Source organism: Schistocerca gregaria, chromosome 9 (assembly GCF_023897955.1).
Source record: "Schistocerca gregaria isolate iqSchGreg1 chromosome 9, iqSchGreg1.2, whole genome shotgun sequence".
NCBI classification, from domain to species: domain Eukaryota; kingdom Metazoa; phylum Arthropoda; class Insecta; order Orthoptera; family Acrididae; genus Schistocerca; species Schistocerca gregaria.
In genome coordinates, this window is record NC_064928.1 from 98,307,183 (window position 1) to 98,332,681 (window position 25,499).

The 25,499-nt window shown below is 41.6% G+C and overlaps 1 protein-coding gene and 1 pseudogene across 6 annotated transcripts in view; both read left to right on the forward strand.

Moving 5' to 3' along the window:
- The window catches only part of LOC126292242 (actin-histidine N-methyltransferase), a 518,712-nt gene that overhangs the window by 20,501 nt on the left and 472,712 nt on the right, over window positions 1-25,499 (forward strand). For all 6 annotated transcript variants that reach the window (XM_049986134.1, XM_049986132.1, XM_049986135.1 and 3 more), the window contains exon 4: window positions 4,097-4,288. In XM_049986134.1, coding sequence (XP_049842091.1) covers window positions 4,097-4,288 — 192 coding nt within the window. The remainder of the gene's footprint in view (window positions 1-4,096; window positions 4,289-25,499) is intronic.
- Window positions 11,999-12,116, forward strand: LOC126292354 (5S ribosomal RNA; annotated as a pseudogene).

A 25,499-nucleotide genomic window follows, 5' to 3' on the forward strand; every position in this document is an offset into this window, starting at 1 on the left:
GAAATTAGCGGAGATTGAGGCCTGGTGGATAACGAGAAGAGAGGATATATTGAAGGGCAAGTTCCCATCTTCTTAGTTGGGATAGGTTGGTGTTGGTGGGAAGATGAGATGTTTGAAAGAGAGTTCTTTTGAAAATTAATTTATCAGCAACAGAAAGTATTTTAGTTTAATAAATGACAATAAATGTCATTGGATTTGAAATTTATCTGTTGTTTGTAATGTTTTGTATTAGCAGATGATGAACAAATATTTTTATTCATGTAAATGAATAATATTCGGAATAAATACTTCTATTTGTTATTCACAAATAATGAACAATAACTTTTAACCTGTATTTATTATTTGGATAAATGTGGCCCAAGTCATGTGGTACATGAAGTGCATCGTGCAAATGCACACAAAAAATTTGCAGTCTATGTGCAAGTGAGTGCAAACATGTTGTATCTGCATTATGTTCAGAAGTATATGACATCGGTGTGGCCATAGCCAAGTCCTCACTCACTAATGTGGTTAGGCAAGGAAGCATCTGTCATATTCGACAACTTCCGCCAATGTTAGCATAATGTATTCACGCTCTGTGATGTACTGCAGATGAGTGCGGACCATGCACATAGGACACACATTTGCAGGGCTCTATTGCATAGTATAGTCATTGTGAAGATGTAGGAGATAAGACAATAGTTAGTCACAAAGGAGGTTTAAATAAACATTCTGGCTCATGTTCACAGTAACTTGAGTGACTGGACACGCTAAATGGCATGAAAAACACCCTTTTAACGGCACAGAATGACCTCCACCCTGAACTACAGCCTCCACACTCTACAGGTTAAACAAGTCATTGGGGCATTAATGCACCCTTTGCCTTGCCTGATATGAAACCCGGGGAAATTGCGACACATTGGGCCACACAGCATGTCTATGGTCAGCTATTGTCCAGTTTGTGTTCTGGAGGTACGTATTAAAAAACGCCTTCAGTTACAACTTTTTGTGTTTTATTAGGTACACGAAGCATTTTGGACCCTGTGGGGTCCATCATCCCCATCAGCTGCAAAATATGGATAAAATTAAATTTCAGTGTTATTTGGTGCATTGAAGATGTGCAACTTCATATGGCTCTGTGAGCAATTGTCTTTTGAGAGATAGCCAGCTCCATGCAAGTAGTTTCCTTCACATTTCTTGCTTGGAATTGGCTGTTATAGATGTAAGTTCATTGATAGAAGCAATTCTTGTCATGTTCAAAACAGATTGTAAATAAAATAGAAACAAACTTCCACATGGGAAAAAATATTAAAAACAAAGATTCCAAGACTTACCAAGCGGGAAAGCGCCGGTAGAGAGGCACAATAAATAAAACGCACAAACACACACACACAGAATTTCGAGCTTTCGCAACCGGCGGCTGCTTCGTCAGGAAAGAGGGAAGGAAAAGGAAAGATAAGAAGATGTGGGTTTTAAGGGAGAGGGTAAGGAGTCATTCCAATCCTGGGAGTGGAAAGACTTACCTTAGGGGGAAAAAAGGATAGGTATATACTCGAGCGAGCGCCCCCCCCCCCCCCCCCCCACACACACACACAAGCAGACATATTTAATGGCCAAGAGTATGGGCAGAGATGTAAGTCGAGGCGGAAATGTAGAGGCAAAGATGATGTTGAATGACAGGTGAGGTATGAGTGGAGGCAACTTGAAATTAGCGGAGATTGAGGCCTGGTGGATAACGAGAGGATCTTCTCGTTATCCACCAGGCCTCAATCTCCGCTAATTTCAAGTTGTCTCCACTCATACCTCACCTGTCATTCAACATCATCTTTGCCTCCACACTTCCGCCTCGACTTACATCTCTGCCCACACTCTTTGCCTTTAAATATGTCTGCTTGTGTCTGTGTATGTATGTATGGATGGATGTGTGTGTGTGTGCGTGTGTGCATGTGTGCGTGCGTGGGTGCGCGCGTTGTGTGTGTGTGTGTGTGTGTGTGTGTGTGTGTGTGTGTGTGTGTGTGTGTGTGTGTGTGTGCGTGTGCGCGCGATTATATACCTATCCTTTTTTCCCCCTAACGTAAGTCTTTCCGCTCCCGGGATTGGAATGACTCCTTACCCTCTCCCTTAAAACCCACATCCTTTTATCTTTCCTTTTCCTTCCCTCTTTCCTGACGAAGCAGCCGCCGGTTGCGAAAGCTCGAAATTCTGTGTGTGTGTATGTGCGTTTTATTTATTGTGCCTCTCTACCAGCGCTTTCCCACTTGGTAAGTCTTCGAATCTTTTGTTTTTAATATATCAAAACAGATTGTGATTGACAATACAGGACACTAATCTCAAATCTTGTGCTGGCTATGATCTTTCTACAACCATCATTCTAAAGCTGTATTACTGGGCTGTGAATTGGTCACCGTTCCTTCTAGACCTGTTAGGCAGTCCGCGTCATTTAATGTTATTTTGTACACACGATCCGTGATACAACACACGGAAAGAAGTCTTAATGGAATGACATTGGGAGAGCGTAGGGGCCCTGTGATGGAACCATCAAGACCCAGCCACCTCTCAGGAAGAGTGTCATAAAGCACATCCCACATAATTGAAATCCAAACTGGGGTCTGCATTGAAATGCAGTGCGCACTCTGTCGACACTTGGTTGAGACACAGGGATATGTATACTTAGATTATGGTCTTTTACGCTGGCTGTTTCTGCAAAGTTTTTGAACCACCTAATTCTGCTCGTTTTTGCTGGTTGTGCTCATCCATACTGGTATCGATAATTCCGTAGCACCCTTATCACAGATTTTGATGTGCATATGAGATGACTCCTGGTCTATCGCCATTTTGATGAATTCCAAATTAAATTTGCGGCAGAGGACGAAGGAAAAAAAGCTTTGAGAGGTGCCAAACATATTACAATAAACCCCGATTTGCTATCTCTGATAGTTTCCAAGTTATAATGTTTTGAAATGATAGTGGGACCATATTGATGCTCTGTATAGTGAGAAGTTTTCCTCCCATTGAATTGTCTGGTTTATTTATTTTTATGATGGCTCCTTGGAGAAGATCAGTTAGAGTACATAATGAAGTGAGGAAAGTAATCAACATTGTCGCCGAATGCCTCTTTTTGAGAATGGATACATAATTTGTAGCAAAATGTTCTGTTATTGAAAATGTACATGACATAAAGGCACTTTGGGCGTTTGCCTATTCCATGTGTTCTTTTTGCTTTTGTGATGATGCCGGGTATGAGTCACACAGTACATATACATTTTTAGCTGGTCTCATCACTGCGCTGGACATGGGTTTCTATATACTTGTTTCCTGCACTCCTCGCACGTTTCTCTGTAAGCAGTTGTGAATTTGCTAGATAGTTTATTGTTTCCTATGTGGAAAAGAATTTTACCTCAGTAAGATTGTGAATACCAACATTCTGTAAGGAAAAATTGCTTAATAAGGAATTAATTTTAACCCTTTGACTGTTATGTTAAACCTTTAGCTGTTGTGATACACTAGATCCATTTGATTGACATGCTTTATCTGTTGCTATAAACCCAACAGATGATATTTCAGTGTATGCCACTGGATTTCTCTCTGTTATGCATTTTTGCACCACATTGAGAGAATGTGTTGTTGATACAGAAGACCGTAAATAATGTAAACTTCTGACTTCTGACTCTGACTCTGCTTATCCAAAGCCCAGAAAAAAGGGCTGCAAAGTGCTGAGGCTGTTGAAAGGATTCAGCATTCAACACACGAGTAGTGTGATGTTGCAGCAGGCTGCCGTGTCTTGCATGTAGCAGCCAGAAGATTAACAAGCATACGTCACAGCTTACCACAATACAGACGCTCTCCAAAAATGATACTGTAAGACAAAAAAACTTGCCCCATGACATTGACCATACAGTGTTTGAAGTTGTCATTTTATTTAGTGATTATATTTGGTAATGAAAATGTAATGATCCTTGATGTTGATGGCTTCTGTATTTTTAGTTGTTTTTTTCCCAGTTTGCAAATGTGTTAACAGAGGTGACTATAATTGCTATAGATGATTGACACATCCACATTCCAGTATATTCAGTAGTCACATTTTTGTTGCTAAATGCACCAATGTTCTTTTTTACAGGTCCGTTGATACGTGAAGACACAATGCTACAGCATATGCCCAACGTGGCCCTGTCACTGCTGCTACTGGTGGAGAGATTTTCCACCGACTCGTTCTGGCGTCCGTACATAGAAGCCCTGCCCAAGACGTACACCACTGTGTTGTACTTCACCACACAGGAGCTGCAAGAGTTGAAGGGGTCACCTGTTCTAGGTGAGGCCTGTGCAGCTGATAGACTCATATTTTGTACCCAATGCAATGTCACTGCCAAGATTCTCGTGTGAATAACTAATAAAGTCGTGTGTTAGTTAGCTTATATTCAATTCAGCATTTTTAAATGGAAATTCCAAACTTACCTCTACAAAATACGAGGGCATCTGAAACATTATGCCTCAATTTCTTATTCTTTTCTCAATATCACTCGAGGCACTACGTGTCATACATTTTACTCAGTCAACTTTCCTGATTCGTGGACACAAGTGGAAACCCTCAGCCAGCAGATGGCTCTGAACTGTACGAGGGAAAATCAGAAACTCTTTGTCCCTGTTTCATACTAGCCAAAGTAAGATACATACAGGTAATAACAAATGTACATTGTATTCTACATACCTTACACTATTTTTCCACATAGACCAAACACAGATTCACAAATTTGTCCCTCGCAGGCCTAAATTTGAGACACCCCTGAAATAGAATTTGTCCGGCTGACTATGGAACCACTGTCAGACTGCTGTCTTTGCTTCATCATTACTCGTGAATTGCTGTCCTACCATAAGTTTCTTCAGCAGTCCAAAACTGAGGCAATAATTACGGATGAGGTCCAGAATCTCCCATGAAATACCTGAAGCTTCTTTGTCACAGGTGAACCTGGATGTTTCCACATCATGCTCTGTGGCTTGGATTCTGATGTGAAATGCAGTATCCACGTTTCATCTCCATTAACAATATGGTCCCAGAAACATTCACATTTCTTGGAGTACCATTCCAGATGATTCAGAAAGACATAATTTGCTTGTGTTTCATCATGTCATCCAACAGCTGAGGCACCCACCGATATGAAACCTTTCAGTACCCTTAGCACCTACGAATGATGTCGTAAGCACTCCCATACAATATGTCAAGCTCCCAGGAAGTGGCCATGATGTGCACACGCCGATCTACGTTCACCAGTGCATCCACATGGGAAATGTCTTCAGTCAGCGACTAATGCGGCCTCCCCGACCACTAATTGTCATGCAAGACCTCATGGCCTTTGTTGAACTAACAGCACCACCACCACTCTCACTTCTGAAAGTGAGACTGTTTTCCCCATATGTTGGCTGCATTTCCCTGTAGGTCTCAATGGGCCTTCATCCCCCATCGTGTTGCTCTGATGCTGTGGATGTGTGAAGCACAACTGCCGTATTTAACAACTGACAACAGCACCATGCATGAACCTAGAAAAATCCGACATATGTGGACTTTGCATTTACAGCAGTAATTTGGCTGAAAAAAAAATAGGATCGAAGACTTCCCGGTCGGCCCTTGTGGTATGTAACATGTTGGTGCATAACTGCTGGTGCATGAGAAACAGCTTGCTGTAAGAGTTTCTAACAACAGAAAATGTTGTGCCAATTGAAATCCAAGAGAGGGAAAACTGTATGGTGGTGGTAGTATCGACATCCGTAATGTGTGATGGTGTGTTGTTCATGCTCTTAATGAAGGAAACTGTGGTGCTGACCTCGTTTGTGGCAGGGCTTGTTGTGTTTCCAAAACTTAAAGAATATGTTTGCGGGTTTCACTTTGATAGTGGTGAAGCAGTGCAAGCTGAAGTGAGGCCATGACTTCATTAACGAAGTCAGACCTTCTACAGTGACAGTATCAACAAAATGGACTCTAGTTGGGAGAAATGTTCGTCACCAGGGTGACTATGTTGAGAAAGGCATGAAGAAATTGTAGAATGTTAAAAAAGTATGTTTTGTTGAAAAATGTTAGTTTCCACATATATCATTCAGAGACATTACTTTTCATCATGCTGTTGTAAACTGGCAGCTTGTGTATGTTTGATACAGTTAACATTGCTCTCTGCAGTACCTGCTGTGTCTATAGAGGCTGAAGCAGTGAGTGTAGGCTTATTGAAGGGAAACTGAATTCACACATGCCTCATATTGGCTAGCAAGTGGTGCATGACATGGGTTTTTAGTTGTCACTTGTAACACAGACTGTGAGACAGTATGGCCTTAAGGCAGAGCACTAGTCGGTGTTAAATTTCTATCAGCGTTCTGGATTCTACCAGATTAAAAATCCCACTTGGTTAACTTAAGAATTGCTCTTATTGGATTTCGTGCTTTACTGTGGTTATACAGTAGTTAGTTAGTTTGTTAATGCAGATGACTTAAGTAATTGTTTTTATTTTAACCATTTGATTTTTATATCCTGGCAAGATTAGGGCCATCATGCCTTCTTACATATAACAATGGATGACATTCATTACAGTAAGTATGGCAGAAGTTACACATATAGGAAATACAATGCAGATCACATTTATTCATGAAAAGTATAATAATAAAATAAATGAGAGGAAAGTAGGTGTACTCTAAGATCACTAGCGGCAATGGACTTCAGAGAAGGGATGCATTAGAGTGAGGTAGAGAAATATGATGAAACACAGTTAATGAATGTACAATAGTAGAAACCTGAGACAGTTGCCTTTGCTGACAATGTAGTGTTGTGGGGTGAAATAGAAGAGGATGTTCACACCAGATTTGAGGTGTGGTAATCCCATATCTATGACTACAACCTCCACAAGTGAGACCAAGACATTGACATTGACATTGACATTGTCATTGTGTGTGTGTGTGTGTGTGTGTGTGTGTGTGTGTGTGTAGGGGGAGAGTGGCCTGTGCATACTCTAGCTCGGGAAAGGTTGATCCCAAAAGCCAGCAAGCCTTCTTCCTCTTTTGTGTCTGCATTTCGACAACTCAGTGTTTGTGTGTGGTCTCATTTACTTGTAAACTATTTACTCTGTACCAGAACTTTAGTGCTATACCTGTAGGGATAATTTGACTAGATAAAGGTTACCAGCAGTGTGCAAAGGGTTTCAGAATTCTACCAGCAAGTGAGAACCCTTTTATGGGACAGTGCGATTCCAGAAAAAGCAAAATAGGTGGTGTTCAATAGCTACTTCATAGCAATGATTGATCTTTGGTGTTGAAGCATGAACCCCCACAGAGATGCAACAAGACTTAAGGCATCAGAAATAAAATTACTGATATCCACTATCCAGGAGACCAGGATGAACAAGTTAAGGAATGGGGAGGTGATGAAGAAAGCTGGTAACAAAGCATTCTTTTTAGATCATATCTGCCGATCCAGACTTCAGTCATGAATGAGATTGGATCCCACAAGAATAGCCCAAAAAGCAAAACAAACAAACAAAAAAAAGGGGCGGAAGGGTTGTGCAGTGAGACCCAGAACCCATTGGAGGCCACGATAAAGGATAACCTAACAGCTGGAGGAAGACTACATGATGATCTCTGTGACAGGTTTTATGAGATCTGTGTTCTCCCCGTCACCTTCTTCCCACTCCTCAACCCCTCCCTCTCCTTCCAGTGTCTGATCAGACACAAAATTGAAACCACAGTGAAAAACAGAAGCAGTGTTGCACAGTATCCCTAGTTCACCTGTCGATCATGTCGTATTGCTTTAGTCAATTCTGACAGGATTATGAAAAGGATAGATTGCTACTCACCATACAGCAGGGATGATGACTCACAAACAGGCGCAATAAAAATACTGCTAAACATGTAAGCTTGTGATCAGGCCTTCTACTGAAACAGAAAAAAACACACACACACACTCACTCTATTCATGTAAATGCAGCTGAAACACTCACATGACCACTGTCTCTGGCAGCAGAGGCCAGACAGCAAGCAATGGCGCATGATGGAGGAAGCAGTCTGGGTGGTGAGGGCAAGGATGAAGTTAGGATGAGGAGGAGGAGAAAGATCAGGGTACTGGTAGGTGACAGTAAAGTGTTGTTTATGGAAGCATACAGGGACGAGGTGGAGATAAGGTGTAGGGTAGCTAGGTGCTACTGGGAGAAGAGAGTGGGGGTCGCAGAGCGAGAAAGGAGAGAAGTAAAAAGACTGTGGGTATGCTTGTGGAATGATGTGTAGTGCTGGAGTGAGGAGTGAGAACATTGAAGGGTGTAGGTTGATGAAGGACAATGACTAACGAAGGTCAGGGCAACAAATGTTGCGGGAACATAGGCTGTATTGCAGAGAGAGTTCCCACCTGTGCACTTCAGAAAAGCTGGTGGTGGTAGGAAACATCCATATGGCAAAGCCTGTAAAGCAGTCATTAAAATGCAGAAAGTTGTGTTAGGCAGTGTGGTCGATAACTGAGTGGTCAGCTGTTTCTTGGCCACAGTTTGTCTGGGACCATTCATGCTGACAGACAGCTTGTTGGTTGTCATGCCCACATAGAGTGAAGCACAGTGGCCAATGCTTAGCTTGTAGATCACATTACTGGTTTCACAGGTTGTCCTGCCTTTGGTGGGATAGGTGATGCTTGAGACCAAACTGGAGTAGATGGTGGTGGGACGATGTACGGGACAGGTCTTGCATCTAGATCTATTACAGGGATATGAGCCATGAGGCAGGGGATTGGCAGCAGGGTTTGTGTAGGGATATATGAGTAAATTGTGTAGGTTTGGTGGGCGGTGTAACACCATGGTGGGAGGGGTGGGAGGATAGTTGGTAGACATCGCTCATTTCGGGGCACAATGAGAGGTGGTAGAAAACCTGGTAAGGAATGTGATTCAGTGGCTCCAGTCCTGTGTGGTACTGAGTCACAAGTGAAATGCTCCGCTTTGGTCAGACAGGGGACTTCGGAAGATGACGGGTGTCTGGAGAGATAAGGCACAGGAGATTTGTTACTGTATAAGGTTGGGAGGGTAATTACGATCTGTGAAGGCCTCAGAGGGACTGCTCGTCACTACAGATGTGACAGCCATGGGTGCCTCTGCTGTATGGAATGGAGGTCTTGGTATGGATTGGGTGGTATCTGTCAAAGCAGAGGTATTGCTGGTGGCTGGTCAGTTTAGTATGGACATAGGCATTGATGTAGCCGTCTTGAGATGGAGGTCAACATCAAGGGTTGTGGAGAACCAGATGAAGCAAATGGGGGAGAAGACATAAAAGTTCTGGGGGGATGTGGATAGGGTGTCCCCACCCTCAGCCCAGATCATGAAAATGTCTCACTGAATCTGAACTACATGAGGGATTAGATGTTCCAGGTGGTTAGGAAGGATTCGTCTAGAAGGCCAATGAGCAGGTTGGCACAGGATGGTGCCAAGCAGGTGCCCATTGCCATACCCTAGATTTGTGTGTAGGTTATTCCTTCAAAATAAGAGGAATTGTACATGAGAATGCAGTTGGCCATGGGGACCAGAAAGGAGTGTAGTTTGGAATCCATTGGGTGTTGCGAAAGGTAGACTTCAATAACTGCTAACCATTGATATTAGGGATGTTAATGTGAAGGGAGGTGGCATTGATAGTGACGAGCAGGGCACCATGTGGTAAATGAACAGGAACTGTGGAGAGACAGTGGAGGAAATGGTTGGTATCTTTTATATAGGAAGTTTGATAAACTGAAGATGTTGGTCTATGAGGCAGAGATTCTTACAGTGTGGGCACAGTAACTGGCCACAATGGGGTGTCCTGGGTGGTTTGGTTTGTGGATTTTTGGAAGCATGTAGAAGGTGGGAGTGCAGGGAGTGGTGGTGGTGGTGGTGGTGGTGGTGGTGGTGGTGGTGGTGGTGGTGGTGGTGGTTGGTTGGTTGGTTGGTTGGTTGGTTGGTTGGTTGGTGGGGTGGGGAGAGAGAGGGGGGGAGAGAGAGAGAGCAGGGGGGGGGGGGGGCAGGGATGGGTTAAAGGGTTTAAGGAGAGACTGGAAGTCCTGCAGGATCTCTGCAGTGAGATCACTGTGGCAGGATTTTTAGGTGGACAAATCTGACAGGTAGTGGAGTGGTTCTGCCAGGTAATCCTTGCAGTTCAAAACAACAATGTTCGTCACTAGGTAGGATAATATGACCTGTTTTTGGTTGTTTCTGTTAAGGTATGATAAAATTACACCTAAAATGCACTACACATGAGTCAATACATCATGCAACTTTACTTTGTAGCTATAACAATAAATAGACTCAAGTGTTAGAGATTCATTCTTTTAATATGCATCTCTATTGTCATACACCACTTAAGTAAAGGCTGGCTGGGTTTGTCCCAATGAAGCAGCATGACATATTTTCAAAGAGACAATGTGGTGACAATGAGTCACATGCAGGTCGATTTCAGTGTGGCTGAACTGCTACCTACTGAACTACAAAAGTAAGTAGACTCAAGTGTCACTGATGCAGCAGGATGCTGACTCATATCGAATTATAAAGACAAGTAACATTGCACCATACAAATTCTTGATTTCAGTATAGTGTATAAACTTATAATGTCTTTTCTTAAAATGTGCTAATCTATATAATTGATCACCTGTAGTATGAGGCTTATTTGGGTAGTAAGTAAGAGGGTTTGCTTGGGTAGTAAGTAAGAGGGTTATTCGGATAGTAAGATCTGTAGCCAATCGAATGTCACTCGAAAATTGGAAAGCGTGTGGACACGAACTCCTGGCGTGCCTTGCTCATCAAACAATGCCATATGTGTTGCTTATGTCACAGTGTGCTGTTTACAGTTTCAGTTCCAAATGTTTAAAACGATTGATCAGCCTGCTGACTGTGGGATATGGTCAGTGATTAGTTTTTGACAGCAAGGAATGTTGCAGCAGTAGAAATTCGTTAACAGATAAGTTGAATGTATGATGCAAATGCCTCAAGAAAAGTGCTTAAGTGAGAGAGAGCTTTCATGGACAGACAGGAAAATGTTCCTGATGGATTGCGATCAGGCCAACCATCACTGATCACAGAAGATTTGCTCAATGCTGTGGATGAAAGGTTTCATGAAAACCGTTGCCAAGTGATTTTCACTTGTTCCACTAGCTGAAGGAGTTCATCGGTGGTTAAGTGCTTTGCAACAGATGATAAGGTGAAAGTTGTACTTGAAGACTAGTTATCCTCACAGGTGGCAGAAATCTATGACTTAGGGATACAAAAGCCTGTAGAACGTTACAACAAATGTGAAACTATGCAGAAAAATAGAGAAATATGTAATGAATTAAATAAAAACAGTCTCTTCTTTAAAAAAAAAAGTAAATAAAAAATCTCTCAGAGTTTATTTTATAAAAAATTGAACAATGGAATATCCAGGATGGAATGTAAAGACGGTCAGAAAGTGAGCTTTCAACCAACAAGGTCTTCATCGAAAATAGCCCCCCCCCCCACCTGCCTGCCCCCTTCACGCGCACATGTGTATGAGCGACCACAGTCTCTGTCTCTGGCTGCTAAGGCCAATGCTTTCTTATGAGTGATTTTATGAGAAATCTGGTCTTAATTTCTGAGTAACCTTTGTATTAATTCAGAAAATGAATTTAAAAGCTGTGTTTTTATGCAAAAGATCTTCTTAGCCCCTACTTTTTCTGTAAAAGTCCTATTTAGCCCTTTTTAGATCTTATCGTAGGATGTAGCTCTCTTTATGTTCTGCAAGGTTAAACCTTCGAATCCGGGCTCTGTTGGTTACACACTATAGAGCCGAGACTTGGCTCCTCTGATTTTCGTGTCTTTGCTCACATGAAACACTTACTAGAAGAACAGCATTTTGGCAAAAACAATGAGCCACAAACCAGCGTAGAGAATTGGCGAAAGCACAGGGGACTGCCTTCTATGACAACTGAATTCGAAAGTTGGTACAACGTCACCGAATTTCTAAGTTGGAGTGACGACTGTGTAAAGAAGTAGCTGGAAGGTGTAGCTAAATATTACAAATAATATTTTTGATTGGCAACGGCCTTGCCAAAGTGGATACACCGGTTCCCGTCAGATCACTGAAGTTAAGCGCTGTTGGGCGTGGTCGGAACCTGGATGGGTGACCATCTAGGCCGCCATGCACTGTTGGCATTTTTCAGGGTGCGCTCAGCCTCGTGATGCCAGTTGAGGAGCTACTCGACCGAATAGTAGCGACTTCGGTCAAGAATACCATCATAACGACTGGGAGAGCAGTGTGCTGACCCCACGCCCCTCCTGTCCGCATCCTCCACCGAGGCTGACATGGCAGTTGGATGGTCCTGGTAGGCTACTTGTGGCCTGAAGATGGAGTGCTTTAATATTTTTGATTATCACTGTTGTTTCCACCAGTGGAACATTTAAGAGAGAAAGGAAAAAAAAAAAAAAAAAAAAGCCCTCGTACATGAACAGAAAGAAGGGCAAGAACATAATTAACAATAACAGAATGTGACATAACTGAGAGCCAAAAAGAGAGAACATAATGAGGAGAGGCTGATAGCATTTGTTTTACAGTTTGAAAAGGAGATCTAGCCATATATTGTGTTGGTGCATAAGTTCGTAGCAGTTTTTCATAAGTTTAATAAACAGAACAGGTACCCATAACATTGACTTCAGTCATCAATAATATGTTCTCCTTCACTATTTACAACAGTCTGCCAATGCTGGGGTAACTTCTCAATCCTGCGAATGTAGAAATTGTGTGGTTTTGAGTTGCAGAATTCTTTGCACCATGTTTGGTGTGCGTTTTCATCTGGAAAGGATGTTTGCTGAAGGTTTCTGGATAGAAAGCGGAAAAGGTGAAAGTCTGAGGAGGGCACAATATCAAGTGAAGGAGGTGGGTGAGCAATGACCTCCCAACCCAGCTCCTGTGTAGTGTTCTTAGTCAGTCTTCCAGAATGTGAGTGGGCGTTATCTTGGAGTAGTGTCACTTCAAGCAGTCTTTTTGGTAATTGTTATTCGATTGAACCTGGAAGATGTCTCGGTAAACAATAAATGTCAACAGTGATGGTTACACCTGGGAGAAGCAATCCATAATACACCACACTGTCAGTGCTCCATCAGATGCATAACACTGTCTTTTGTGTATGCACGCAGGTCTTTGTACAGGGAGTTGCCCTCTTTTTTTTTCTTCTTTTTTTTTTCTTTTTCTTTTTTCTTTTTTTTTGTGGGGGGGGGGGGGGGTGTTGACCATTTCTTTCTTTTCCTTATGGTAGTGTAGGCATCATTTCTTGTCACCAGTAACAATACAGTATAGGAGTGGTCAGTGTTGTTCATGAGCCCTCCATCCTGCGAAATGATATCTAAATGTATACGCCCATGAAATAAATAGTTTGAATGTGACATTTCCTTATCTGCCACCAATATTCTGATTCAGTGACATTGTTAGCATGACTGCTTGATTTTTTTAATCCAGCAAAATATGTGAAATGTCAATCATTCCATCCATTACTTTCACCCGGATCAAATGGTGTTTTATAGCAGTAAGTTTTGTTCCTGATTTATGCGTATGATTCTCAGAGTGTTAATTGCTGCTTGACTATCACACCTCACAGGTGTTAACTCTCCAGTCATTTATTTCAGGTCAAGACTCTTCAGTATCTCTCACATACATACCGCCTGTCCAGTGACATGTTTGGCCTCCATTGTGCTAAATCCAATTGTAGTTTGTTAAATAATCCTCCAGTACACTGGAGATACTGTCTGTATTGTCACATATTCATTAATGCTTTAGTGATCATGTATTAAAGAAGCCCAGTCAGTATCAGCAAATGCAGGAAGCATTTGACAAGTGCAATAGTATTTGAGTTTGTGATGAACCAGAATGAGATTTTCACTCTGTAGTGGAGTGTGTCCTGATGTGAAACTTCCTGGCAGATTGAAACTGTGTGCCGGACTGAGACTCGAACTCAGGACCTTTGCCTTTCACGGGCAAGTGCTCTACCATCTGAGCTACCCAAGCACAACTCACACCCCATCCTCACAGCTTTACTTCTGCCAGTACCTCGTCTCCTAACTTCCAAACTTTACAGAAGCTCTCCTGCGAACTTTGCAGAAGTAACACTCCTGAAAGAAATGATATTGCAGAGACATGGCTTAGCCACAGCCTAGGGGATGTTTCCAGAATGAGATTTTCACTCTGCAGCAGTGTGTACACTGATATGAAACTTCCTGGCAGATTAAAACTGTGTGCCAGACCGAGACTCGAACTCGGGACGTTTGCCTTTCGCGGGCAAATGCTCTACCACTCTGGAAACATCCCTTACGCTGTGATTAAGTCATGTGATGAGCCGTTTCCTTCATTATTTTAGTAATACCCCTCTTGCTGCACTCCAGTGATTCTTGTTGAACTTTGAACAATATTGTGACATCTTTGTCAGCAAGAAAGCTATGTCTGGTCGAGTCCTCTGTGAAATGTAAAGGAGTCTACCATTAAGCTCACAATATGGAAGGTTTCTAGCTTCGCTGGCACACTTCTCATCGCGAAAATTTAGTTTCATTTCATTTGTGCTTTTGGGTCTCTTAGCGTATTGAAGTCCAAAACTTTGAAGTAGTTGATTAATATACTCTCTTTGAGACTCATTGTTCTATCTTAACGGTTTTCAAATTTTGTTTCTATCGTGTGACACTATGCCCATGTGTTAGAGGTAAAAGCAATTCTGTAGAAGAGTTTTCATTTTTTGCCTCATTTCTTCATTCTGTGGAAATGTTAGCATGTTATTCATGTATACTAACAGCATATGGCTTCATTCGTATACCTAACCTAACCTAACATAACCTAACCTACAGGGATCTATATCATTTTGAATAAGTCCCTGTTTTTATAGTGAATAATGATCACTCAAGCATCTACTGCTTTGTTTCAGTCCCTATATTGACTGTTTAACTTGCAAACTAAACTTACTTTGCCCTTCTTGATGAAGCCTTCTAACTAGAGCACATACAGAGGGGTCCAGAAGAATGTACACACTTTTTGATAGTTAATGTGTTTGGAACAGAATGACATATTGTTGCAATTTTGTGCAGTAGCATAGTCCATTGTTTTCTCAACAGATCTTGATGCTTGTTTTCCAACAGATGACAGTGCAGCAATGAATGAGGTAAGATTGTCATTTGTGCAGTCCAAGGTTCGATTGAAGTGGTAATGTAAGTATGAAAACATGATGGAAGTACAACACCAATGGCATAGATTATGTATTGAACTTGGCCAACAACACACAAAACGAATTTGTCATATTTGGGATAAATTTGAAGCTGACTGCACTGTTCAGGATATGCATAAGGAAAGGTTTGGCTTACCAGAAACATCAACAAGTCTGCTTCCAGTGAAGGTGTGTTGCAACATTTTACTAGGTCACCTCAGAAACCTGTGAAGCAGGGTGCACGTGAAAGTGGGGTAAGCCAGTCAAGCATACGATGAACTCTGAAGGAAGCAAAGTGGAAAGTGTACATTACAACATCACTGCATGCTATGAACAAGGATAACATGGATCCAAGGATGGAGTACTGCAAGTGATTTGAAGGCATGCTTCAGGAGGATGAATGACATGCAGGGATGGTTATGTGGTCTGACGATGTTAAATTCTGAATATTTCTGAAGGCTGCCGCAACTGTGTGTACTGGACTGCTGAAAACCGTCATGTTCACGTGGACAAACATATTAATCTGTCACATGTTAGTGTGTGATGTAGTCTGTCTTTGTTTAGTTTGACTGACCCATTCTTCTTTGAAGGTACCATAACTGGTGAGAAATATCTTCATATGCTACAAACATCGATTTTGCATGCCATCCGAGAGGTGTTTAGAAATGAAAGATTTATCTACAACAAGCCTCACTAGCACAGGTATGTCAGAACCTACTTGGATGAAAATCTACCTGTATGATTGACAGGTTGAAGAGCGGCTGTTGAGTACCCATCACAGCCTCCAGACCTTTCACCTCTTGTCTTCTACATACGGGGGACCTCGAAAAATGAAGTCTGTCAACAGAAGCCGGCTACAGTAAACGAGTTATGAGAAACCGTCGAGATGTAATGTTTGGCTATCACATAAGCAACACTGACAGCCATAGTTCAATCAACAGTTCAGTGGCAACGATGTAGTTTGGCTGCCAAAGGGGTCACTTCGAACAAATGAAATAAACTTCGCCCGTGCAAGAATTGTAACAGTATGTCATTTTGTTCCATTAATATTGACTATCAAAGAGGTCTTCTTTTTCTGGACCCCTCTGCTATGCAGATATGAACTCTTCATATCATACTAATCAGTATGCCAATTTTTCTCAACACTGACTGCTATCAGCAGACAAATTGTTTCAAAATTTAAAATAAGAGCATAAATCTTGATATAGTCCACACCTCATACTTGGAATGTCCTTTAAAAATCTCTCTCTTGCCAATTGTCGTCTTTTTTGTTGTGTACTGGAACTGCGCCAGATGGTAGCTTGACCATCTTCCAATCATCATAGATGTTCAAGGAGTTAATTTCTTCAGTCTACAGAATCGTGGGTGTGACCTCTATTGTGGTCAGGTGCCGTGGAGCAATGAGTGGATGCCAGACAGTTGTGCATTGTGTTGTCATAGAAACAGCAATACTGAAAAATTAATTTATAGTTAACAAACTACAACTACTGGGATGATATTGTGAGAAGTCACCATTCCCAGGAGGTAAGCTGTGTACAGCCTGCAAGAAGCTCTATCAGTGGCGGCACGACAGCTTGCCGTATTCGGCAGCCAGTGGGAAGCACCGGCAGTGATTCTGCGAAGACACTGACTGCAGCAGTGGGCAGTGGCTCACGGTGCGTACTGGAGGCTCCTGGCAGACCAGGATGGCCACACAAATGTGTGTGAGTCACTGTCGACCAGTGCGAACGGGGTGGCTCGCAGCAGCATCGGTGTGTGCCCACGCGAGCGGAGGCAGGTAGCAAGAAGTTTGCTTGCATGGGCGAATTTGGCTGGATGGGCGAATTTGGCTGAATGGGAGTGTGGCCCCAGTCTTGAACAATAGACTCCAGGGTAAGAGACCAGCAGCAGCTGAAGTAGACCCCCAGGTGGCCTGTCGGTTGGAGGGTACTCAGGTCTGCAGCTTGGACTTGGCACGAGCAGCAGGGCCGCCATTAGCAGCGACAGTCGGGAGTTGGTATCTGGTTGATGCATATAACAGACGTGCCAACTCTCCCGATTTAAGCGGGAGACTCCTGATTTTTTTCTTCTTACTCCCGATCTCCCAACAGTGAAGATCGATCTCCTGATTTTCAGAGCAGTTTCAATACTTTCTTTACTATTTGAAAATCCTGCACGTACGATACATTGGTGGATGACAAGGTATGGCTGCTACTTGTCTATGTTAACTTGGTAGATTGGTGCGGTGGCTGTCGGGAGTGGCAGTAGGCGTAGTTCGCGCTTCGTATCTACAAGGAAGTAAGTAACTTACCGTTGGCAGCGTTCGGAGACAAATGAATATCTTTCAACTAGTGCCAATTTCCTCCGCTTCTGGCAGCACCAGCGCAATCCTAAAGTTATCGTGGACAAGGAGTAGTGGACAGTTGTTCCAAGCAAAGTGATTTCCATTGTTATTTCTAAAAGGCAGTGTTGGCAAGTTTTGGGCATTTCCCCCAAATTTAGGGGGACTTAAGCTGCCTAGGAAGACGCCTATGGGCTGAGGATAAGGCGGCCAGTCAGTACCGTTGGGCCTTCATGGCCTGTTCGAGAGGAGTTTAGTTTTTAGTTTTATTCATTTCAGGGGGAAAAATCTGTAGGTTTACTACCCTCCTCTGCCTGCTCCTCCGCTCGACAATTTCATTCTTGACTCCCTTTTACCGCCCCACTACCTCGCTTGCTTACCCGACGGTGTGATAAATTATTTATGGGAATTTGAAGTGCAATATAGGGGGAAACGGTGCGCAAGGGTTGGCATCACTGCTACAAGACCATTGTCTAGAACGTAGGACCATTGTGTTCTCAGTTCTGTTTCGTGATTATAATATACGTTAATTTGTTTCCTCGGATCGTAATTTCGAACTGTAGTTCTCTAGTGAGAGTTTCAGTTGAATGTGTGTGAATCCAAAGAAACCTGCAGAGCTCATCATTCATATTGTTCAGCATGTTGAATAATAATTATACAGTCCGAAGGCTCAGGTATGCCCATTATTTAGTATTTACATGTAAATAATAAAGCAAATGTAATTGAATTGTTACAGTTATTGAATTGTTGCAACTTTAATCGTCAGGGATGTGTTGTAATTCACAGTAGCACACCACAAAAATTCTCCTGCTTTTTCACTTTTGAAAGTTGACATGCCTGATATAAACTCGTAGACCATTGTAGGTCTCCCTTTCGGGTCTAGTGACTGGTAGACAGCAATACCGTGGAAAAAATGATGAGTGTTTATATGTACTTGGCCTGTCCTTGTTTTGCTGCATTATTGATTTCTACCAAATAATTCACAACAAAACAATGGCCTGGATATGAAGCTGTCAGGCTAGCAATGCTGTAATGACACTGCCTGTTTGCTGCATCAGTTTTATTATGACACTAGACCCTTGGCTTGCCCAGTTATTTGATAGTTGCTGGATGTCATAGTGTTGTATCAGCAGGCAGCGCCTGATATAACGGCATCTGGTCAGCTCCAATGTGACCCATTTCTGTGGCTCGTGTTTTAGTTGTGACAGGTGTCTTAATTTTACTCAGCAGTGACCAGTAAATTATGTGTGGTACACTAAAGCAGTACAACTGTCCATTCACCTGTCCCATCCTAATTAACTACTTTTGCTGTATCCTTTCTTGGCATACAAGGTTTTTGTGGAGTTTCAGCATTTTTCATGAGTTCCTTATTACCATCCAGTAATAAAGGCATTTCTTTTAGGTTTTACTCCTCATTTGAGAGACCATAAAATTCCTCTTCAGTGGTTGAATCTTCTCATCCACTTTGGATTTCATCTTCGTAATATAGAAATGGATATGGTTCTTGTTTGTATAGTTCATCTGAGCATATGACATTCAGTTTTTTTTCAAATATACGGTGCCAATATTCCAAGAACTACATCTACATCTACATGACTACTCTGCAATTCACATTTAAGTGCTTGGCAGAGGGTTCATCGAACCACAATCATACTATCTCTCTACCATTCCACTCCCGAACAGCGTGCGGGAAAAACGAACACCTAAACCTTTCTGTTCGAGCTCTGATTTCTCTTATTTTATTTTGATGATCATTCCTAGCTATGTAGGCTCAACAAAATATTTTCGCATTCGGAAGAGAAAGTTGGTGACTGAAATTTCGTAAAAAGGTCTCGCTGCGACGAAAAACGTCTATGCTGTAATGACTTCCATCCCAACTCGTGTATCATATCTGCCACACTCTCTCCCCTATAACGTGATAATACAAAACGAGCTGCCCTTTTTTGCACCCTTTCGATGTCCTCCGTCAATCCCACCTGGTAAGGATCCCACACCGCGCAGCAATATTCTAACAGAGGACGAACGAGTGTAGTGTAAGCTGTCTCTTTAGTGGACTTGTTGCATCTTCTTTCCTGCCATGTGGATCCTTTATCCATAGCCCTGCAGAGAGTATCCAGTAAGAGTGCCTTTTTCCTGATAATTTAGAACATTATCTTCATTTGTGTGTATGAAAGCAAACTTTGCATCCAGTCATATGTAAATGATATACACAAGGCTTTCCAAGTGTCAGAAATCCATATGGCACTTTCTTTGTCGCAGATACTTGTAACAAGATTTTTTATATGTGGTGTAGTGTGTATCAGCTGAGCCCAAGAACTGTTTGGTAAATAGCATCCTAGCAACAGCAGTCTTACCATGTCCATTCATGTTTTATTGAGGCGTTCAGCTATACCATTTTTCTGCAGTGTCTGCATCCAGTGACGCCTATGGGCTGAGGATGACAAGGCGGCCAGTCAGTACCGTTGGGCCTTCATGGCATGTTCGAGAGGAGTTTAGTTTTATATGTCGTAGTTATTTCATGCTGAATACCTTCAGATTCACAGAACTCCACCATTGTCAGTGTGGATTCTTTTAGAGTTGATACTGGTTTATTTTTCTGTTTGAGTCTTGCATTTATTGAATTCTTGAAATACTTCGTTCTTATTTTTCAAGAAATGCACAAATATATATCTGCTTGCATCATTCATGAAACTCATTAAATATCTGTGTCTCCCAACCTTGCAACATCAGTAGGTCCGTGAGATCATATTTAACAGGTTCTAAAGTGATTGTTCATTACTTCAAATTTTGCTGTACAGTTTTGGTTAAGTTTTCATATTTATCTACCCAGCAAACTGCTAGCGTAATCCATGGAAGGTACTGCCAACCTATCAGGACATGCTCAGAGACATCTCAGTTTTGGTGTGTGTACAGGATTATTATTATTATTATTATTATTATTATTATTATTATTATTGTTGTTGTTGTTGTTGTTGTTGTTGTTGTTGTTATGGGCACACTTCTATTTGTCAACTGATGGCCATATTCAGTTCTAATCATTTTCACAGAACTATTGCGATCTTTGGTGGAGCCACTCATGATAAAATGATTCTGTTCGATGAACAGTATAAATGAGACAGGTGAGATACCTTCAGACTCCAGAAAGAATGTAATAACTCCAATTTAAAGAAGTCTGGTGCTTGCAGTTGCGAATATTACCGAACTGTAAGTTTAATTTCTTAAAAGACATCATAGTCACCGTTGACTGTACAAAATATTTATTGTTACTATTGCAATTTCAGCCTTATGGCCATTTTCAAGTAACACTGCAAAGTTACATTCTGTCAGAATATAAAACTATCTGACAGAGTACATGTCGTCGTCAAAATGCAGTCTTTTGACTGAGAGAATCCCAGATCTGATGAGTATGACACTCATTAAGTTAATCACATGAGAAGTTTATAAGTTTAATGTGTGGAAGCAAATTACTGACACACATTATGTACAGAAGAATAGAAAATCTGTTAGAGGCTGACCTCATGGAAGATAAGTTTTGGTTCTGGGAAAGTAGGGACAGTGAGGTAATACAACTTTGTTTACAAGAAAGACAAAGAATATGTAGGTTTAGAGGAATCTTTCAACAATGTTAGCTGGACTACACACTTACAAATTCCGGAGGCAGTATGGGTGAATCACAAGGAGTGGAAAGTTGTGAATAACTTTCACATGAGCAAAATTACTGTTGTAAGTATCGAAGGATATAAAAGGGAAGCATTGGTTGCAAAGGGAGCGAGACAGGGTTGTACGTCTACATTTGCATGGTTACTCTGCAATTCACATTTAAGTTCCTGGCAGTGGGTTTATTGAACCATTTTTATACTACTTCTCTACCATTACCCTCTTGAATTATCTGGACATTGTTGTCTGCGGTCAGTGTTGACAGCCTTCTGTCCTTATTAGCATTGTCCATGTCTGCGGCCTTTATCAAATTGTTGACACCATTTCACTACAGTAGGATGCAGCATTCTGGTGCATCTACTGCCAGAATTTCACAGTAAATGTGTGTCCAATTTAAATTTTTGCCCTCAAGAATCCCGCTGTCCCATGTACTGCAACTTTGGAGTATGTTTCCAGTTACAGCACAATTCACTTGCCCTGTATTACAAACCTGGTTAACTGTACCACAGCAGAACTGTGTTTGCAGGGAACCCAGAATATGTAGTCTTCTCTGACAATGCACCACTCTTGTGTGCGCAGTGGTCTTGTGCAGGACGATGTGTGTAACTGACTTATTGAATTTCCCTGAGGGTTAACCTCTTCTGGGACAAATATTTTTCTTAATTTCAATTTTGACAGCTATTTTTAACACTATATTTGAGATGTAAGGAAGTCATTTCACATATATGTTTTCAACAAATGCTTCAATTTACTGTACAACAATGAAAATAGGAAATGGCCACATTTGTGTACATGGTGCATAGCAGGTACAGGAGAGCAAACATGGTGAAAACATAAAGAAACCAAAAAATGCGATAAATAATGGCAAAATTCTAGTAACAAGAAATTGTTCACATCATGTATTGTGGAAGAACTCCATACATTCTGGGCAAACAGGAATCTTGCATTATTTGCAAATGTATCTTGTTCTTCTTTTGCAGTTTTTATCTCTGCACCTAGGAGGATTCTTACATTCTTTTTTTTCCAGGGTAATGTGTTATTCCATCCATTATTAGATCTGCAGAACATGCAGTGCGTTGCCTTTTCTTCAAGTGAATATTGTCATGGGTCTGCCACGCTTCCTTTGCAGGCTTCCGAGCTCTATAATTGTTGTAGCAGCTGATGCCTTGAATTCCACAAAAGAAATATTTCTTTCAGTGTCTATTTTGTAAAGAATTTATGCATTTTCTAGTGCATCATTATAAAAGTGGAAAAATATTCTCAAATAAAACTTATTGCTCTTCATTGTGCGAGGGTAGTGTGCAACCATCCAGTCAGTCATGTCTACTCCGCCCATGAATTTGTTGTATCATGCCACAGCATGTTGTTGTTGTTGTCTTCAGTCCTGAGACTGGTTTGATGCAGCTCTCCATGCTACTCTATCCTGTGCAAGCTGCTTCATCTCCCAGTACCTACTGCAACCTACATCCTTCTGAATCTGCTTAGTGTACTCATCTCTCGGTCTCCCTCTACGATTTTTACCCTCCACGCTGCCCTCCAATGCTAAATTTGTGATCCCTTGATGCCTCAAAACATGTCCTACCAACCGATCCCTTCTTCTAGTCAAGTTGTGCCACAAACTTCTCTTCTCCCCAATCCTATTCAATACCTCCTCATTAGTTACGTGATCTATCCACCTTATCTTCAGTATTCTTCTGTAGCACCACATTTCAAAAGCTTCTATTCTCTTCTTGTCCAAACTAGTTATCGTCCATGTTTCACTTCCATACATGGCTACACTCCAAACAAATACTTTCAGAAACGACTTCCTGATACATAAATCTATATTCGATGTTAACAAATTTCTCTTCTTCAGAAACGCCTTCCTTGCCATTGCCAGTCTACATTTTATATCCTCTCTACTTCGACCATCATCAGTTATTTTACTTCCTAAATAGCAAAACTCCTTTACTACTTTAAGTGTCTCATTTCCTAATCTAATTCCCTCAGCATCACCCGATTTAATTTGACTACATTCCATTATCCTCGTTTTGCTTTTGTTAATGTTCATCTTATATCCTCCTTTCAAGACACTGTCCATTCCGTTCAACTGCTCTTCCAAGTCCTTTGCCGTCTCTGACAGAATTACAATGTCATCGGCGAACCTCAAAGTTTTTACTTCGTCTCCATGAATTTTAATACCTACTCCAAATTTTTCTTTTGTTTCCTTTACTGCTTGCTCAATATACAGATTGAATAACATCGGGGAGAGGCTACAACCCTGTCTCACTCCTTTCCCAACCACTGCTTCCCTTTCATGCCCCTCGACTCTTATTACTGCCATCTGGTTTCTGTACAAATTATAAATAGCCTTTCGCTCCCTGTATTTTACCCCTGCCACCTTTAGAATTTGAAAGAGAGTATTCCAGTCAACATTGTCAAAAGCTTTCTCTAAGTCTACAAATGCTAGAAACGTAGGTTTGCCTTTTCTTAATCTTTCTTCTAAGATAAGTCGTAAGGTCAGTATTGCCTCACGTGTTCCAACATTTCGACGGAATCCAAACTGATCTTCCCCGAGGTCTGCATCTACCAGTTTTTCCATTCGTCTGTAAAGAATTCGCGTTAGTATTTTGCAGCCGTGGCTTATTAAACTGATAGTTCGGTAATTTTCACATCTGTCAACACCTGCTTTCTTTGGGATTGGAATTATTATATTCTTCTTGAAGTCTGAGGGTATTTCACCTGTCTCATACATCTTGCTCACCAGCTGGTAGAGTTTTGTCATGACTGGCTCTCCCAAGGCCGTCAGTAGTTCTAATGGAATGTTGTCTACTCCGGGGGCCTTGTTTCGACTCAGGTCTTTCAGTGCTCTGTCAAACTCTTCACGCAGTATCTTATCTCCCATTTCGTCTTCATCTACATCCTCTTCTATTTCCATAATATTGTCCTCAAGTACATCGCCCTTGTATAAACCTTCTATATACTCCTTCCACCTTTCTGCCTTCCCTTCTTTGCTTAGAACTGGGCTGCCATCTGAGCTCTTGATATTCATACACGTGGTTCTCTTCTCTCCGAAGGTCTCTTTAATTTTCCTGTAGGCAGTATCTACTTTACCCCTAGTGAGATAAGCTTCTACATCCTTACATTTGTCCTCGAGCCATCCCTGTTTAGCCATTTTGCACTTCCTGTCGATCTCATTTTTGAGACGTTTGTATTCCTTTTTGCCTGCTTCATTTACTGCATTTTTATATTTTCTCCGTTCATCAATTAAATTCAATATTTCTTCTGTTACCCAAGGATTTCTAGCAGCCCTCGTCTTTGTACCTACTTTATCCTCTGCTGCCTTCACTACTACATCCCTCAGAGCTACCCATTCTTCTTCTACTGTATTTCTTTCCCCTATTCCTGTCAATTGTTCCCTTATGCTCTCCCTGAAACTCTGTACAACCCCTGGTTCTTTCAGTTTATCCAGGTCCCATCTCCTTAATTTCCCACATTTTTGCAGTTTCTTCAGTTTTAATCTACAGGTCATAACCAATAGATTGTGGTCAGAGTCCACATCTGCCCCTGGAAATGTCTTACAACTTAAAACCTGGTTCCTAAATCTCTGTCTTACCATTATATAATCTATCTGATACCTTTTAGTATCTCCAGGGTTCTTCCACGTATACAACCTTCTTTCATGATTCTTAAACCAAGTGTTAGCTATGATTAAGTTGTGCTCTGTGCAAAATTCTACTAGGCGGCTTCCTCTTTCATTTCTTAGCCCCAATCCATATTCACCTACTATGTTTCCTTCTCTCCCTTTTCCTACACTCGAATTCCAGTCACCCATTACTATTAAATTTTCGTCTCCCTTCACTGTCTGAATAATTTCTTTTATTTCATCGTACATTTTTTCAATTTCTTCATCATCTGCAGAGCTAGTTGGCATATAAACTTGTACTACTGTAGTAGGTGTGGGCTTCGTATCTATCTTGGCCACAATAATGCGTTCACTATGCTGTTTGTAGTAGCTTACCCGCATTCCTATTTTCCTATTCATTATTAAACCTACTCCTGCATTACCCCTATTTGATTTTGTGTTTATAACTCTGTAGTCACCTGACCAGAAGTCTTGTTCCTCCTGCCACCGAACTTCACTAATTCCCACTATATCTAACTTTAACCTATTCATTTCCCTTTTTAAATTTTCTAACCTACCTGCCCGATTAAGGGATCTGACATTCCACGCTCCGATCCGTAGAACGCCAGTTTTCTTTCTCCTGATAACGACATCCTCCTGAGTAGTCCCCGCCCGGAGATCCGAATGGGGGACTATTTTACCTCCGGAATATTTTACCCAAGAGGATGCCATCATCATTTAATCATACAGTAAAGCTGCATGTCCTCGGGAAAAAT